Source organism: Tachysurus vachellii, chromosome 7 (genome assembly GCF_030014155.1).
Source record: "Tachysurus vachellii isolate PV-2020 chromosome 7, HZAU_Pvac_v1, whole genome shotgun sequence".
Lineage (NCBI taxonomy): Eukaryota > Metazoa > Chordata > Actinopteri > Siluriformes > Bagridae > Tachysurus > Tachysurus vachellii.
In genome coordinates, this window is record NC_083466.1 from 18,076,468 (window position 1) to 18,094,002 (window position 17,535).

Sequence of the window (17,535 nt, forward strand, 5' to 3'; positions counted from 1 at the left end):
CACCTAAAAGGTCCACAGACAGTGCAAATCTGTTGGCAGAGCTCCTAGAGCTCACAGAACAGATCAGACCAGCTCTGGACAACACCTCTTCCTTACATAATGCAATGCCAGATAGCAGCACTTTGACCTGTGATTTTTATTTGCCAATACTGTATCAGGTGGTTCATTTGTGTCGTGTTATCTCTTAAGACCAAGGGACAGGCAGGCGGGTGAAATGCCTTGCTTATGAACATGTAATGACTAACAACCTTTACACTTCATTTTAAACTAGCTGGAGGTCCAGCATCTTACAAGTTTGAGTACAGCTGTGCCTCAGTCAGTCAGCATGTACATTGTTGTATATTTTATACAGTATACTGAGTAGGGGAGCAAAAACCTGAAGAAGTAGGCTTTATAATTTCTACTCAGGGTGGAGTGACTAATTATTGATGACTGACAATCTTACACAAGTGCATGGCGCTTTACACCTCAACTCTATACACATAAAGCATTTAAATGTGTTTGTATTCACAGTGCTTTTTTCCTTGAAAGTAGTATGCTGCACTTTTACTTGTATCAGCAGCAAAAAAAAAACAAACAAAAAAAAACACAGGACCCATGATGATTTAGCTGATACACTTAAAAATTGCAATGCAACTTTAAAACTAATTTAGGCTACAATTAAGATCCTCAGAATATTTTCACTTTAAAAGTTTTATACGTTTCCTGCATTCGCCCTTCAAAGTAAAAAGGGTCCCATCCCAAAGCTACAATGTACCTGTGTTCTCAAATATTTAAAAACTGATTCTATTAAAAACAAAGAAAGTGTGTAGTTTTTCCTATTTTTTACACTGAACACGTGGTTACGTGAACACACAAAGTGTGACACTGGCCTGGCTTTTAGAAACCCATTAAAAAGACGCTGTTATTGTTATACACTTGGTCATTGTGCTGGCCCACGATGCTGTGACCTGTAAATATGCATCTAATTTTGTAGTTGTATTACGTTATGTACAAATACAATAGATAGTAAAGAAGCCCAATTAATTTTAAAGCATTTTCTGCTCACTGAGAGTTAATAAGTATCTAATAATCAGAAGCAGTAAAGTAGTAAAGTGAAGTGTTTACAGCACTGGTCCGGTAGCTTTGTTTATAAAGCACGTGCTTCACATTGAGAGGTACAAAGAAGAAGAACCCCACAAAAAAACAAACAAACAATAAAACAACAACAGTGCAGACTAGTAAAGTCTGACTCGGAAAATGCAAACTGAACACACTGCAGAGTGTAAAGAGCGATCAACCAGGCGCCTAAACCCTGCCACGTTAACACGTTAACACCTACAGCTACTCAGTCGTGTGAGCACATTGTGCGAGTTCTGGGGTTGTGTCCCAGCCCGCATAGTAGTGTTCTCATAGTACTGTGTTCACGTAGTGTTTAGCACAGTTACTTGTGTTAATGATGGTGTGGCTGTGTGTGGACTCACTCTTGCAGTGAAGCTCGAGCAGTGCGCGGTACCACTCGTCCTGGTCCGCCTCACTGTCTGCGGCCACGGCGAAGCTTTCAGCGCGCGTGTACAGCACGATCATGTGCTTGTGCTTGGCGTCGGCGCGCTTGTTGATGTTGAAGCACGTCTCCAGCGCGAGGGCCCGTTTGGGCGCAGCTGCTTTCCCTCCGCGGAACTTCTTCTCGCTCTCGTAGTACTCCAGTCGGGCCGGACCGCGCTCTGAGGCCGCGCGCAGCACGAAGTAACGGCGGTGCATGGACTTCTGCTTGCGGAGGTAGCCGCTCTTCCGCACGTCCTCGCAGCTCGGAACCTCGCTCTCCATTGCGCTCTCTCAATCCCACACTGTCTTCATTCATTCAAACTAGAGCTCACGGCGAAGTGTTTTTCTCTCCTGCACCGCTTTGGACAAGTCGGTCGTCGTGCACGCGACAGCAGAGACTCGCTCATGCAGCTGCTTCCACAAGGTGTCCTCTTGTTTTAGGGGTGGAAATGTCATCAGCCAAACGGCGCATCAAAGTGTGTAAAGCTGTGAGAAACCCCGTCTCGCTTTTTAGCCAAAGCAGAGTGGCTTAATCGCATCAGTGTACAGTAGGACAGACTACATCGCCTCTGCGGCTACTGCGCGGCCTGTCACTCATCGCCCGTCCCCCTAGTTAAAGAGCGCGCGCACGCGTGTGTGTGTGTGTGTGTGAGAGAGAGAGAGAGAGAGTGTGTGCATGTGTAAGCGTGTGTGGGCACCAAAGAGGAGGGAAGACGAGCTTCACAAGACGAGATTGCCAACCAGAATCAAATTTCATTGGCAGAAAACGTTGCCTTTTAAGTAAACTTAAGAGTTTTTGAGTTACCGTTATAAATGTACATAAACCCTGGAATTTACAGCGCTACTAAGTTCACGTCGACAGGTCAAAACGACCTCGTTTAGATGACCGTCTTTAAGTAAATCGTCTGTTGTTTCTGAAGCCTCATGTCTCAGAATGAACTATCTGCGTAACAAAAGTGTCACTTAAGACCCCTTTTACTAAGTTTCCTTCAGTCGCTTTTCCCATTTATACTGCGACCTCTGCTGGAAATTAAGATTACTACAGGAATTTCTATTTTGAGAGAACTCCAGTCATAATAATAATAATAATAATAATAATAATAATAATAATAATAATTTGGGCCACATGCAAAGTTGAAAGTGATAGCTTTCTTTTTTAATTTCCACTTTAAAGCTCTAAAGAAGTGCAATTACATTCATAACGCAATGATGTTTTTTCACAGATAAAAATATAAATGCAAATCTTAAAAATAGATATATTGCATGAAATCCTGAAGCAGCAAATTTCAAAACTGAGGCTTGATATCAATAATCTAACTTGTAATATTAGATACACATTGACACAAGCAAATGAATACCTTTTTATGCATATGGGTACTTCCTGTTACAAAGACATTCTAAATGGAAGAAAAAAAATGGTAAAGAAAAAAAAAAGTACATGAAGCCTGACATTATTTGGTCCATATACATGAATAACACAAAATAACACTGTGAAGTTTCCAAAATTGCAATACATTCAGGCAGCTTCTTGCTCATGAAGCGCATGCAGGCTGATGACGTACATACATGTATGCATCACGTACATACACAAACACATGATTTCGTCAGTTTCTCCTATTAACATGCATTTGGAGAGTTGGTTGCCAAATGAGAGCTAAATAAAACTGCACACTTCCTATTAATAACATCATAATATTTGAAGCTAGTGTTGCCTGCTGCCCCCTTTCAGTGTTTCATTACTACAACCTGATACTTAGGTGTCTAATATGCAAGCAAGTTGGGTGCAGGCTAAAGCCTAGCAATGAATTATCAAGAGTACAGGGCAGGAGGTAAAAGCAGCACTGTGTGTGTGTGTGTGTTTCTGCTATTGCCACTTGCTATCTGGCACCATTAGACATTTTTGATTGAACACATATGACATGAACACACGCACAAACATACATTAAAAAAAACACAAGAAACACATGCTTACAAAAATTTGTAGTGTGTGGTGCAAAATGGTGCACACACATAACACATTCACACATACAAATACGAACACAGACATAAACAAAAGGAATACACTCTTTAATACACACAGATTAACTTAAAATCAGAAAATGGGCAGTCCTTGTGTGTTTTCCTCCCTTATCTGATGGAGGGAGTTTCCTCAAAGCATGGAAATGGCATCAAGATTTCTGTCTCTCTTTCACTGTCTCCCCCCCTGCCTCCCCCGGTCTTGTCAAAGGAACAGTGGGATCAGATGAAAGGATTCAATGACGTTCCTCTGGTGGGGTAAACCATTCCCTGAGAGAACACATGAAGAGAACAGTAGTGAACTAAGCAGATATATACTCATAACACACATACGCCACAGACACACACCACACACATTCACTTATTAATGACCATTATGGATTATGTTTGAGTTTTATTTCAAACACTAACATGCTTTATTTAAAACTGAAGTCACATTCTCAAAAATCTTCACCAATTCAATGAGAAAATAGTGTATGCTGACCAAACTGTGGATCGTTTTTCATTGCATTCACACAAAATGCATTCAATGACCACATTTTCCAAAATCCACAAACCCTTTGGTCATCCACACTCCACCACCTGCACAACACTGTATATCAGCAGCTCTTTTTCAAATGCTTACACACTGCTTTCAAAACTATTTAAAAAATCTAAATAAACCATTTTATAGTTCAGCAGTAATCATACTGAAATATATAGAAACTCTTAGCTTAGTACTTACAAAAAAAAACAAAAAAAACTATATATTTCCCAAGACAGCTAATTGCAATTTCAGCTGATATCTGAATGATTTTGTTTGGAAACATGAATGAAGGAAGAAAAAAAAGGAAAAAAAAAGGAAAGAAGTGTATCTGAGAGAGAGAGAACGATATATTTCTATAAAGACATAGCAAGCAAAGTGCAGAATTTCTAATTTGTTCTTGTCATCTATACTTCATGTACATATACTTTTGTACAGTCAATAAAGTGGAAATGTGTTCTGTAATGAAATGCTGAATTATGTGGAAAAAAATCTATAATGTTTCCTTGTTGTTCTTTAGGTCAGTGTGTTATGAGTGACAATGTATGTTTTCTAAATGAGAAGTGAAATGATGCCAGTGAAATGATCAAATGAGCTTATATTGAGACACGTATGAAGTGTTTTAGTGGTTTGGTTGAGTTTTAAACATGAGATTAACTGTTTGTCCTAGACCTGTGTTGGTTATGAGGACTGTATGAAAAGTTTTGACTTCAGTATATCCTGATGCTTGTTAGCGACTGAAAACAACATATTACATCAATTCATACCAAAGTCTATAATAAGTAATGAATGTTCGCTATCCATTTTAAATGCATCTAAATAAAGTAATGGACCAGAAAGGAGCAGAATGGAAAAGTGGATGGTTACTCACAGTAAACGGGTTGACGGACATCGGCCGCTGGGCTTTGGAGGTGGACTCCAGTGCTTGGAAAGACGTGAAACCTGCAGTTGATCAATTTACAAATCACATCCTTCACCAAACACAACAGAAGATTTATTTGCCATTAATAATTAACTAATGACCTGAATTAATAATGAAGATGGAAATTGCATATGCTATATAAAATCTCCAGTCCCTGGAACAGGACAAGTGCTGTTTATAAAGCACAGATCACACAGTGTGCATTCTTTTTGCACATGCTCATCTCCACACCTTAGCTGAGGTATGTGTGTAGGGTAAATAATGCTGTGGCTAACCTACATGTTTCTAGATGTACATCCATATCCAGCACATCAATGTTTATTGGCAAAATTATACTGAAAGTGAAACAGATTAGATTAAATAGATCTTTGATTCTCTCATTGACTTAGGTTCATTAAAGCAGTAGTTATTTGTAGTGTAAATATAAGTAAAATATTCTATTACATTCTATAGATTGCCTCTAAATTGGCACTTCAGAGACACCTAGTGGTATACTAGCTTTAGTGTCTTTATACTTCTTTAAGATCCGAACATTAAATACTTCAGTCTCTAGTAAAATGACTTTATATTTTTACACCTTTACACTTTATAAGTAACTATATATATATTCCAATTTCTGCTGCTCTTTTAAATGGATTATAAAAACAATAATAAGATGGCATACTACTTTTATTGCTGAAGTTGCACACATATTGTTGAAATACTTGCAGACATTTTATAATAAGGTTACTGCAATAATAATAAAACATACATGATTCCACTGATATGGTATACAGCATATTATCGAATTACTGGAAAATACATTACTCTACATTGACCTGAGGAAATGCATTAGACCCAGACTGATTTAAGACCTGATCATGATTGACAGTCTGGAGAAGAAATATCTGAGCTCACCATTTGTCTCCTGATTATTAGATGGCTCATGAGGAAAAGCATTCTGGGAGGTGGGAGCAGGAAAGGAGGCTGAGTGGGGGAAGGCAGCTGAAGAGGGTGACACGAGTGTACTGCTGTCACCTGTTCGAAAGGAGGAACAAAGAATTTAAAGAAAATAGTGTTTTTACGCTCCTAGCTGATTCTCTTTGTTTGCTTAAGTTGCACTAATACCAATTTACTTGGAATTACAATGTAATAAAGATGTGCACCTCTATGTCATGTAGCGAATGTTTTATTAACATACTTTATTTTTCATTTGCTAATGCCTCATAAATTAGAAACAATATTAGTTTTCTCTATTCTGAGGATTACTTTTGTTTTGCTGCTTTGTATTATACGCAAATAAGAAGCAAAACCTGGCTAAAATGTAATTTGTTCTGACTTACAGTAAGTTTCCCAGCATTGATGTGTTAATCTACGAGCTGAAAACAAGTTCCAATTGTAAAAGAAAAGAAAAACAGATCTGTCATCAGGCAAAACAGCTGTCATATTTCACAATTGAGTATTGCTTGACCATAACACCGCTGCCACATATCATTTTTACATTCCTGTGCAGGGACTCAGACCACTGACTGCCTGCATACGGCAGTTGCATATAAATCAGAGGTTTCATAGCATGCTAATTATTTATTTATTTTTATTTCCTTTCTGTATTCTGATTAGTAGTGGATCTGTAGTCATAGTGTGTCTCTCAGGCTCTGTACAAAAGGTGATCTCATCAAATACATGACCAAGTTTATTTCAAAACCATTCCCAGCCATTATTATTAAAGACAAGTGGCATTACTATGCCTTTGTTGTGAATAGAATAGGAAGTAAATGGTTTGATATGATTTAAAAGAAGGAACAGGAAATCTCTATACCCAAACCTGACCCAAACCCAAATCTTGCCGGGTGTTCAGAATATACTTTGTGTTTGGTTGTTGATAAAATGTTATACAGTTTTATATTTTTATGTCATGGATGTATATAACATCAAGTTTGTGCTAAAAATCATTTCTGGATTAAAAATGATTACTACCAGTAAATAATGTCTCTTAATCTGGGATTAAAGAAGTAATCCTCTGCAGCCCAACATTCAGTGTGTGTGTGTGTGTGTGTGTGTGTGTGTGTGTGTGTGTGTGTGAGAAAGAGCGAATGAGAGAGAGAGAGAGAGAGAGAGAGAGAGAGAGAGAGAGATTGAGAGAGAGAGAGAGAGAGATTTGGTAACAATCACAGAACAAAGCTGGGATGACGCTCACTTGTGGCTGTGCTGTTGAAGGGGTTACTGGGGGATAAAACAGGCTGTGAACTGCTGGCTGTAGAACAGAATGGGTTTGGAAAATCTGTGGAAGGGAAAAGAAAATGGAGGATAAAATTAAATTATGTAGTTAATACACTTTATTCATTGTTGTGTATCTCTAAGATTTGTTAAGACATGTTTATCTACAGAGAAATGTATCACTAAAATAGAGCCTAACTAAACAACATATCTAAATAAACAGCATAATGGAGACTGAGGATCTATCAAAACAAGTTTGGGGCAAAGCTCTAATAAAATATCAATCAGGGTTTGGTTATAAAAAGATCTAAAGCCTGACACAGCACCGTTATATCTATTATTTAAAAAAATTAATAAATGGCACAACCAAGCCTAGGGGAGATGGTCCAACAAAACTCACACACTGCTTCTCCTTCATCACATATGATATGATGCATATGATGCAAATCTGAAAACTGTTTGCTGTCAAGCAGTATGCGCCAACCACTGATAAACATGATTACTATGGCAACCAGTAGTAGGAACACCCACTGACGACTTCATAATACAGAGACTGGCAACTTGCGGTGTAAAAATCTGCATGTGTGAACATAGCTTTAGTCCGAGAAGCAACCACAAGGCCAAGACATGGAAAAATAGAGGAATAAATGCACACATTGCATAAATAATTTACTCACTTGCAAATGTCTGAGAGGCTGAATTGACCTCTGGCACACCTGGCGAGCTTGAAAATAAATCAGATTCAAATCCAAAATCCATTAGACAAACACAAAACCGCTTTGTTTGGTGCTTAAATAATTGAGCAATATGTAAATTATTCCTGTAATTATGTACCTGGCAGGTGTAGAACTAGTAGAGAGTCTGTTGCCAAACAGGGTGCTGTATTGAGGAGGGCCACTAGAGGGAGATGTAGATGCAACTACAAACACACATAACTGTTGAGTCATCATTTGGCCCTGACACAAAAATCCTTTTAACAAGCTTTGCCTCTCTTTGCCTCACCACCTCCACCTCTGCTTGAAAGTTTAACATGCAGACTGAATTGCATCTCAAAAACGTTTACAGAGAGCTAACGTAAAACACCTCCCAGCCATCAGCATCAACACATTTCAAAAAAGGTTTCTGTAATATGATCCTAAATATGTACGTAATTTAAGCATATCAATATAGTATTACAAATCATTTCCTTCTTACGCTCTTGCTTTATTAATATGGCATAAACAACAGCATTTAAAGAATTGATGGTGAACTGGGTGCTAAAATGCAGAGCGTGGCTTATTTCTTAAGCATTATATCTGTAAGCAACAAAGTCTACAATGGAAAAAAAACTATCGTAGAATTTATTTATCTCATAAGAATACACACAAGAAAGCTTTACCTGTGGTGGGTATGTCAGATAAGACCTTGTCTAGTTGAGACACGGCAGCATACTTGTCCTGAGAGACAAGAGGTGGAGCCTGAGGGCTGAGTGCACTAGGGGTAGATCCAAGACCTCCAAAATCCAAACTAAGAGATTTAGGGACAGTCCTAAATGGGGCTCCGGCTCCTGAGGATACCGTGCGACCTATAATAATCACAGCAGCGGATTTCCTATTAAGTCCCAATGAACTAAGTACACTAAGGCTAACTCCTTATTTATTTAAATTAAGCAGATTATTTTGTAAAGACCCTACTTCCATCATAATAATGCAGCAGGAAATAACATTGCCTCACTGGTACATATTTTCATGGTATAGCCATTTTTTTAAATGGAAAAACAATTACAAGTTAGAATTATTATAGTCAGGCAGACTCCTGTGATATCAAAATAAATGTGTGTGCTAGCACTCGAGGTTATAACATTTATATCTGACAATTGCTCTTCTCGGTTATGCAGTAAATTTGGTGAATCTGGTATTTATTCATTCTGATAGAGGTTCTATTGATTCTGTTAAATTATATGAGTTTTTATGCATATTACAATGTCAACTGTGATTCATTGCTGGCCACAAAAATAGCATCTTTGCAAGAACTGGAGAAAAATTGGCTGACAGCCAACTAAATAAGCCATACATTAGTATTAAAGCAATGGGTTACACCTGCACCTGCATACAAATAGTGCCCTAAAGCTTATTAATAAAAGTCAGACTTATTGTATATAATGTAGTAGCATCTTTACAGCCACAGTTCTCACATTTGTGTGTAATAGCACTATAACAGTGTGCCAGCGTTATAGTTATTAATCATAAAATTCCTTCAAATCTATACAGTTCAGACCAGCATCGTTTTCCTCCTTCAACAGATGCGCCGTGAACGCATCCGTGACCTACAGAATGTGCCAGTATGGGCAACATCCTAAATATATCTAAGCTTTAAAGGGTTTTTTTCTTTTTTCTTTTTTTTCAGAGAACCGAGTGTCTGTCCTTGACCTGTTGGAGCTGGGAGGCAGTACTTTGAAGTGTGAGGGTGGAAGCTGTGTAAAGCCAGACTCAACAGCATTCCATAGCTGACTAGGCCACCGTTGGCATTTAGATCTTGATTCACATATCACTAACACTTCACACACCGTTTCTATCTGTCTGAGATCAACGTGGTACATTTCAACACATACAGATCGACAGAGCAGGGCATAACTCAGTCTGACAGTCTAGAAGAACCTCTGACTAAGGGTTAGTAAAAACTTTTTAAAATAAACCATGCAAGCAGCACAACATATAAATAATATGCACACACTTAGTTCTTCCTGTTGTTACTCTACCAGCCCTATTAGCTCCACATTAGTGGTCAATAGACAGATAACTGACATAGTAGTGCATGCACATGCACACATGCTAGCAACACTCAGTAGCTTACCTAGTGTGAAGCTGTTTTTGAAAGTGCTACTTGCTGAAAGGTTGAAATAGACCAAACTTAGAAATAGTATATACAAAATTCGAGATTTTTGTGCATGGATATGAATATTTGTATCTGTGTGCACCTGAAGGCCGTGGAAGCGCAGGGAACGAGGGAAGGCGACTCTGGGGTCCCATTCCTGGTGAAATTGTTCCTGGTCTCTGCCTCTCCATCCCACTTAACAAAGAATCTGAGAGAGAGAAAGGGGAGATGTCAGCTGGTGAATGATATAAAATGAATCACCAAAGAGAATAGTGTTTGTGAAAAAACAAGACAGAAGGAGTTAGGGAGAAGTGGGATGAGAAGAAAGCGAGGTAAGAGGAAAAAATGGGCGAAGAATAGACAAGAGGAGTAAAAGATTGCTAGGTGAGAAGACATGGGAAGATGTGATAAGGGGAGTAGATAGGAGTGAAGAACATATGAGAAGAGATGAAAGGAGAGGAGATGAGAGTGCATAAAACAGTGCCTTTAATAGTGTGGTCTCTGAAACTCTGGGATCGAGTGGGTCGAGCTGTGAAAACCTCTGTACGTACATCAGCTGGACACACAGATGGAACTCTATCCCATGACGGCAACTGAGCCTGGGACTGCGCACACACACACACACACACACACAGTTCACTTTCAAATTTGTACATTAATAGAAATATATTTTATTATTCTTTGCCCATTTTACATATTATTTACTTTCCCCCATCTTAGATCAAATAGATACAGTACTGCGCAAAGATCTTAACCTCTCGCATACAATTATATCAAATATTATTGGCTTTATCATCATTTTGTAAAGAGTACATTTCCAACTGTTCCATAAATGATAAGTGAATTTTTTTTTAAGAATGTAACACATTTAACATGAAATTTCTGCCTACAACTATAACGTAATGTATCATTTATTCGCTAAGATGTTTTCTGCTGCATAGAACTGTAACACTTATCATCCATAATGTATCAGGATTCCATATTTTTTCCATTTTCCTGTTTTATCCAAACGCTACAATATCCAACATTCAATAAGACAGAAAATAATTCAAGCACTGAGATTCTTTACAGTGATCAACCAGTCTGAATATACTTAACGCTGACCCAAAACCCAGCAGCACTGTACTGTATACATAGTGAGATTTTAGTGATTTTTAAATTAAAGAATTTACATTCAAAGAATTTAATTTTAACATAAGAATTTGTTGTCTACACTGTGTCGTGCATACTACAGAACATATTTCCAAGCCAACAGAAGATTTTTCTTATCACGGTCCCTGATGTAATTTTAAAAAGAAACACAAATATTAATGCCCACAAATAACAGCGCCGTAAGCATCAAGAGACTTGAGCGCCTACCTTCAATTTCATACAAACAATTTTTTTCTACTTTAGAGGTATACAGCCATGCTTCAACATCTAGCGGCAGGCCTTCTGAGAAGAGTAGATTATCACAGCAGCAAAGGAGGATTAAAGCTAAATGGGATTTAAATAATTAAATATGGATGTGATTGTTCAGGTGTTCACATAACTTTTGTCATATACTATATGACTGGTTGTTGCAGGATAGAGCACCGACCCCTACTTAGAGAAAAAGCCAGCTACATCAACCTGTTACCTTTTTTATTTTGGGCAGAGCGTCCATTTTAGTACCAGATCACTTTTCAAATATAAACATGACAGGGGGTTGTTTGATCCAGACACAGAAAGAAAGTGCAACAGAAGAACTGGGGCAAGTTTTCAAAGTTGCAGCAAAACATTTCCAGGTATATTTATTCTAAAACTGCATGTGTTTAATAAAGGAAAAAGTGGGTCACATTAAATATTGATATGGTTTAAGTTACTTTATTGTATATGGCTGCTTTTAGGTATAGAAGCATGTTTCATTTTGTCATTTTTAAATGTCTTGACAAATTTCTTTACATGTTCCTATTACTTTGCATGGTAACCTATTTTCTTATATCAGTCTTTTTTTTCCCCCCTCTCTAGTTTTATCTCCATCCTCTCTCACCAAAGCACGTGATGGCCGGGCTGCTGGATTCAGCGGGTGTCCAGAAGGAGGCTGATTCTGAGCAGGAGCTTGAACCCCTGTATTCCAGGGAGGCTCTATATCCCTCCTGCCTTTACTCTTGGAGAAATGCCTAGAAAATTAAGATATGATCCATAAGGACTTGAATCATAGTTGAATTAGAGAAATAATACATTGAAATGCAACATAATCTGACTCACCATTTCTTCCTCTCGTATTTATCCTGAAGAAATTCTTTAAACTTCTGCGAGTCGCGTGTGTCAAAAGAGCCATCAGTCTTTGGATCGAACGTACAGAGCCACATCCTCTTCCCAACCTGCATTCCCACAAACCAGAATAGTGTGTCTTTAGATTGCCATGCAGCTCATATAAGCAGGAAGTATAGTAAAGGCACAATAAATAATACAGTTCCTTGTAAGTATTAAGTTTCATACATGCACACATGACACCACTATGATTTATCCATCAGTAACATCATAGCGGTGCAATCATCTTGTCATTTGTAATCATTTTTAATCATGTCTACCGTATATATACCTGCTACAATCACCAGCTCCTTATGCAGAAGGAGGAGATGGAATGACTCAGAGATTTGAAACCTGCATTTCAGAAATATTAAAACAAAAAGAGCTCCCACTAATAAATCATTCCCATATTTACAAGGGACTAGTGCAGTAATAAGTGAGAGGCTTTTAGTGTGGTTACGTGCGGTGTGTGTATATGTGTGTATCAGCAAATGAGAGCAAGTGCATGTAGTGTGAGTGTTCTGAAGAATATGAGGGCCTTCAATAAATACACTGCATGCCCCTACCCTGTATCCCTACATAATATTTTTGGACTAAACAGACCAACTTACATACAGTACATATGGGTATGACTTCACATGACCTAGAGCTCACACCCACCAGACCACACACAAGTAACTGCTACATTCCTCATACACACTTTATGTCATTCCACAGATTAGTCCAGTCTAACTCCTCATTGTGATGAAAGGAACTCTTTTTATATTCACCACTACAGACTACTCACAAACCACGTCCACCATGCATGTAAATTACACAACATATTCGATTAGTGTCAATTCTTTCTCATGCATAATGTATGAACAGCAGGTTTCATAGTGAGAACAGAGAATGCTTTGCACCATTAGAGCAGAGCACAAAGTGCAAATTTATGCAACGGACCAAAGCACATTGAATCAAATCAAAGACCACTGCAATTATTCATTTAAATCTACTGTTTTTATTGTGCACAAGAACATATTTTGACCTATTTTTATTAAATTTGCAAGACTACTAAAAAGAATTTCTAGAATTTTCAGGCATTTTTATTTTCATTTTGATTTGATTTTTATTTTCATCCAGATCAACAATGTCAAAGGTTTTTCTCTATCTTCACCTGAAAACAATTTCAAATTACTTACTGTTATTAGCCAAAACAAATACTGTCCCATTACAGTCATATCCTGATAGACACCTCTCTAATTTTGCAGAAAGTTGCTGTTGCTTGCGTCAGAAAATAGTTTTTGACCGCTACTCACTGTCTGTAAACACTTCCTGAATCAATTATCCACAAGGGTGGGACAGTGCATGCCTATTAAAGGGGCATATAATTATAATGGTAGCTTTGTGTATAAAGCATTTTATATTTGCCAACATCACCATATCATAGAACAATTTCTTTTCTAGAAATAAATGAATGAAAATTGTATCAGTGTTATATCATCTGTTAGGCGAAGCCTAATAAATAAATAAATAAATAAATAAATAAATAAATAAATAATATTCTCTATATTCAAATTATGAATGCATTTAAAACAACCTGGACAAAATATTTTTATCATACAACATTTAATTACAGTCACCAAATTAAAGTATTCTTGGCTTTTGAGTGGTCTACTGGTATTTTACTTTTGCACCAAAGAACATATGAGGTGTCACCTCACTTCTAAACCATTACATTTATAGCATTTGGCAGATGCCCTTATCCAGAGCGACTTATGGTATCTCATTTTTATATAAAACTGAGCAATTGAGGGCTAAGGGCCTTGCTCAGGGGCCCAGCAGTGGCAGCTTGGGGGACCTGGGATCGAACTCACAACCTTCCAATTGGTAGCCCAACACCTTAACCACTAATCTACCACATGCCCTAATTTAGAAACAACACTGGGTTGAAGTAGGCCTAAGTCAGCAGCTTTTCTCATACAGCCCTTACATTTAGCATAATATCTTAAGCAGCCTTAACTAAAGCATAGGGGGCGTGTCTGCTGTATGGCCACGCCCACCCAATTTACAACGCATCATCTGTGCACTGGAGTGCCGTCCACTCACCTCGTTGCCATGGTTTTGCAAAAACTCTACTTCCTGTTGGGAAAAGGTTGTCATGGAAATGGACTTGACCCTGTGGGGCGGGTTGAGCCCCCTCCTGAAAGAAATCAGAGATAAAAACTGGATTGGATTGAATCGTTGTCTAGCTGGACACGTAAGAAGTGATGTCGCATTCGTCCACAGTTTGGGAACGTGTGGGACGTGTAGGATAGTGTATGATTTTTGAAATGCAGACGTGGAAATGAAGGAATAAAAATATTGGCATAAAAATCTGGTACAAAAATAGGCCGTGATGCCATTATTGGTGGTGAAATAGCTTACATGACATCATAAGAAAGGGAAACGTGAAATCTGCGTGTCTAATCTTGTGCTGCATTAAGCGAGCTGGCTGACATGCAGAGGGGAAAAAAGCTTAATGATGCAAAACCTGAAACCGTGACGAAATGAAACGTTGCACAGGAGAGTCACGCCTGAAAAAAAATGACAAAGTATTAATTACCGCTTGAGTGAAGACGTGAACACTGAAAATCATCCTTGAGGGCAGGGTGAGAAGGGGCTTGCCCTATCTATCTATAGTCTCTACAGCACGTCGCCTTCTACACGATCAGGCTTAAGCGCAGATCTGTTGCCTACAGGACTGAACTCAGCATTACGCATAATGCCCTTACAAGACTTCGTGCGACTATAACACTAATCTAGTACATGACATAACACCAGAAGCGTGTTAGGGTACTTACAGCATTCCGGAACATGATGTGCAAATGAAGCAGCCCACCGTGATATCGGTGTAAGTTACACCAGGCTGCCCGCACTCGAAGCAGTGCTTGTTGGGGCCTGTTTGCGCGAGCTCCCGGACCTTTCGGGCGCAAATCTCCTGGTTGTCCCGGTGCTTTCGGTTTGACATGCTCGTGCGTCGGTTGCACACACACTCTCACACACACATACACACCGCCTTTCAGGGATGTCGAGTCTGCAACACGGAGACGTGAACTGGCGCTCCGTTAGACTGCACTCAGTTCCTCCTGCGTTTTACTCCGCTGCGTTTCTCACGTCCGCCTTGTGAAAGCTACTCCGCGACTGCATAATCTTCAAGCGATTTATCTCAGGGTTCTCACATGCATATTTCAAATGCGTAGTCAACGAGCTGTCCGCTGGAGTTTTCCTTCTTCTTTTTTAACTACTGCATATTTATCTCCACTCCTACCCCATACTCAATTTCTAGAGCGCGCCTTAAAACCCATGTTCGCTTTGCACTTACTGTAAAACCTTCCCTGGGACGTGTTTTCTTGCGTTTGCCAGGCATTCATTCATGTCATGACCACCGTGTTACATGGTTTAAGCTTATGAGAACCCGCCCGTCCTTCCACGAAGACACGTCGCTTTCCTGGAGCGCTGACAGAAATCTGGGCTTTGAGTACAGAATCCAGCGACGTGTGAAGCGCACAGATTCTCAGGAAAAGAAACCCAACAGCAACAGGATGCAATAGCTGCCCAAAAAAATTGAGCAACAGAATAAAACAGGGCGTGAATATAATTTGGTTTATTTTGACGCGCATATATCTAGTATTATCAAGAAATGTAGAAAGAAAGAATCAGTGTTACTGCTTAGAGATAAACGTGATGTTTATCAGAGCTGTTGTTTGGAAGGCCAAATCGTTTTGAAAATAAAAGCCCTTGCTTTTCACAATGTTGGTGCAGATATATAAACGTAATGTACGCAGTAAAAAAAACAAACAGATTCGAATACGTTTAATCACTACATCTCGGACACGATGATAAATATGTTTGCATAAATATAATAAATCTTTCCTGCTTGTCGTGTAGCTACTGAAACTGTACAACCGTCCAATGGCCACCAGATGACGCGATTTGATTATTACAAGATTTCAGATTATATACAGTATATATTATAGTCTAATGATGTACCCATCATATACTTTTAAGGAGCACCTGTACATTCATGTATATATCAAATATGTCAAGAGCTTCAGTTATGCTTCATGAATGAAGAAAAAAGTGATCTCGGTCAAGCCTCATTTTCTTGTTTTTGAATGATAGATGTGGGACTCGATGTAGTCTTCTGTTGTTGTATCACCTCCAGGTTTGATGTGCAGGCTGAGATGTTTTTCTGCTTTGTAAAAAGTGCTTATTTGAGCTCCTTGTATGAGACTTTCTGTCAACTCAAGCCACTTTGGTCATTCTCCTCTGATCTCACTCATCAACCCTGTGTTTTGGCCTGAAGACCCTTTGCTGTGTTATCTACAGAGACTGTTCTAAGTGAAAACCTTAGAAGATCTCAGCAGTTTCTAAAATATTAAAAACTGCCAATCTTCCACAGTAGAGGGCACGGTGGCTTAGTGGTTAGCACGTTCGCCTCACACCTCCAGGGTTGGGGTTCGATTCCCGCCTCCACCTTGTGTGTGTGGAGTTTGCATGTTCTCCCCGTGCCTCGGGGGTTTCCTCCGGGTACTCCGGTTTCCTCCCCCGGTCCAAAGACATGCATGGTAGGTTGATTGGCATCTCTGGAAAATTGTCCCTAGTGTGTGATTGCGTGAGTGAATGAGAGTGTGTGTGTGCCCTGTGATGGGTTGGTGCTCCGTCCAGGGTGTGTCCTGCCTTGATGCCCAATGGCGCCTGAGATAGGCACAGGCTCCCCGTGACCCGAGGTAGTTCGGATAAGCGTTAGAAGATGAATCTTCCACAGTAAAATATTTTTTCCCTTCATTCTGATGTTTGATGTAAATATTACCTGAAGCTCTTGGCAGATTTTTACCACCTGATGTGCAGGTGTATAGATGTGTGTGTGTGTGTGTGTGTGTGTGTGTGTGTGTGTGTGTGTGTGTCTACTGTATGTATATATTTAATATATACACTTTTAGAGACACATGCCTAAATATAATTTACATCAAATCATAAAAGAGGAATCAAATAGAATGTGATAATTGTTTGTGTTCTTGTGTATTCTGTATTTCACATATGTACACGTTTTTACATGCACCAAATAGCTGTGTACTCTCTGTGTTACTGCAACTCTCTGTAATCTCAAGGGATTGTGTGTTTGGTGTCAGGTGGAGCACAACAGGTTTAACCAGTAGGCCTACACACTGCACACAGAGATAGCCAACCTGTCCCAACAGTTCAA

General features: G+C 39.0%; 2 protein-coding genes and 1 long non-coding RNA gene across 6 annotated transcripts in view; 1 reads left to right on the plus strand and 2 right to left on the minus strand.

Annotated features, from left to right (window-relative positions):
- si:ch73-335l21.1 (insulin receptor substrate 1-B) overlaps window positions 1-2,177 on the minus strand; it is a 39,523-nt gene extending 37,346 nt beyond the window's left edge. Inside the window, exon 1 of one of the 2 annotated variants that reach the window (XM_060874718.1) lies at window positions 1,464-2,176. In XM_060874718.1, the coding sequence (XP_060730701.1) occupies window positions 1,464-1,806 (343 nt within the window). In that variant the 5' untranslated portion in view covers window positions 1,807-2,176. Of the gene's footprint in view, window positions 1-1,463 lie in introns of both variants that reach the window. The other variant, XM_060874717.1, reaches the window with a different exon arrangement.
- LOC132848751 (uncharacterized) overlaps window positions 1-12,078 on the plus strand; it is a 54,632-nt gene extending 42,554 nt beyond the window's left edge. Inside the window, exons 2-3 of the long non-coding RNA XR_009648761.1 lie at window positions 9,567-9,620; window positions 12,024-12,078. This is a non-coding gene — a long non-coding RNA (uncharacterized LOC132848751). The remainder of the gene's footprint in view (window positions 1-9,566; window positions 9,621-12,023) is intronic.
- Window positions 2,683-15,876, minus strand: agfg2 (ArfGAP with FG repeats 2). 3 transcript variants are annotated; one of them, XM_060874719.1, is made up of 14 exons: window positions 15,131-15,876; window positions 14,397-14,490; window positions 12,264-12,379; window positions 12,046-12,175; window positions 10,519-10,639; window positions 10,138-10,242; window positions 10,014-10,046; window positions 8,560-8,745; window positions 8,016-8,100; window positions 7,859-7,905; window positions 7,162-7,245; window positions 5,883-6,002; window positions 4,935-5,005; window positions 2,683-3,810 (listed from the first exon to the last, which is right to left on the minus strand). In XM_060874719.1, exons 1-14 carry the CDS (start codon window positions 15,295-15,297, stop codon window positions 3,763-3,765), a joined length of 1,407 nt encoding a protein of 468 aa, XP_060730702.1. In that variant the 5' UTR covers window positions 15,298-15,876; the 3' UTR covers window positions 2,683-3,762. The 3 variants fall into 3 exon arrangements, with proteins under 3 accessions (XP_060730702.1, XP_060730703.1, XP_060730704.1); XM_060874720.1 differs by lacking the exon at window positions 10,014-10,046; XM_060874721.1 differs by lacking the exon at window positions 14,397-14,490 and having other exon boundaries at window positions 15,131-15,296.
- Window positions 15,877-17,535: the final 1,659 nt, after the last annotated feature.

Excerpts from the sequence above, each read along its gene's own strand:
- agfg2 (XM_060874719.1), bottom strand. The coding sequence starts at position 15,297 with ATGTCAAACCGAAAGCACCGGGACAACCAGGAGATTTGCGCCCGAAAG. Across the intron at positions 10,047-10,137 it reads TGCGCTTCCACGGCCTTCAG|CAAGTAGCACTTTCAAAAAC; the intron begins GTGCACACAGAT and ends TCAACCTTTCAG. Across the intron at positions 7,246-7,858 it reads AGCCTCTCAGACATTTGCAA|ATTTTCCAAACCCATTCTGT; the intron begins GTGAGTAAATTA and ends TCCCTTCCACAG.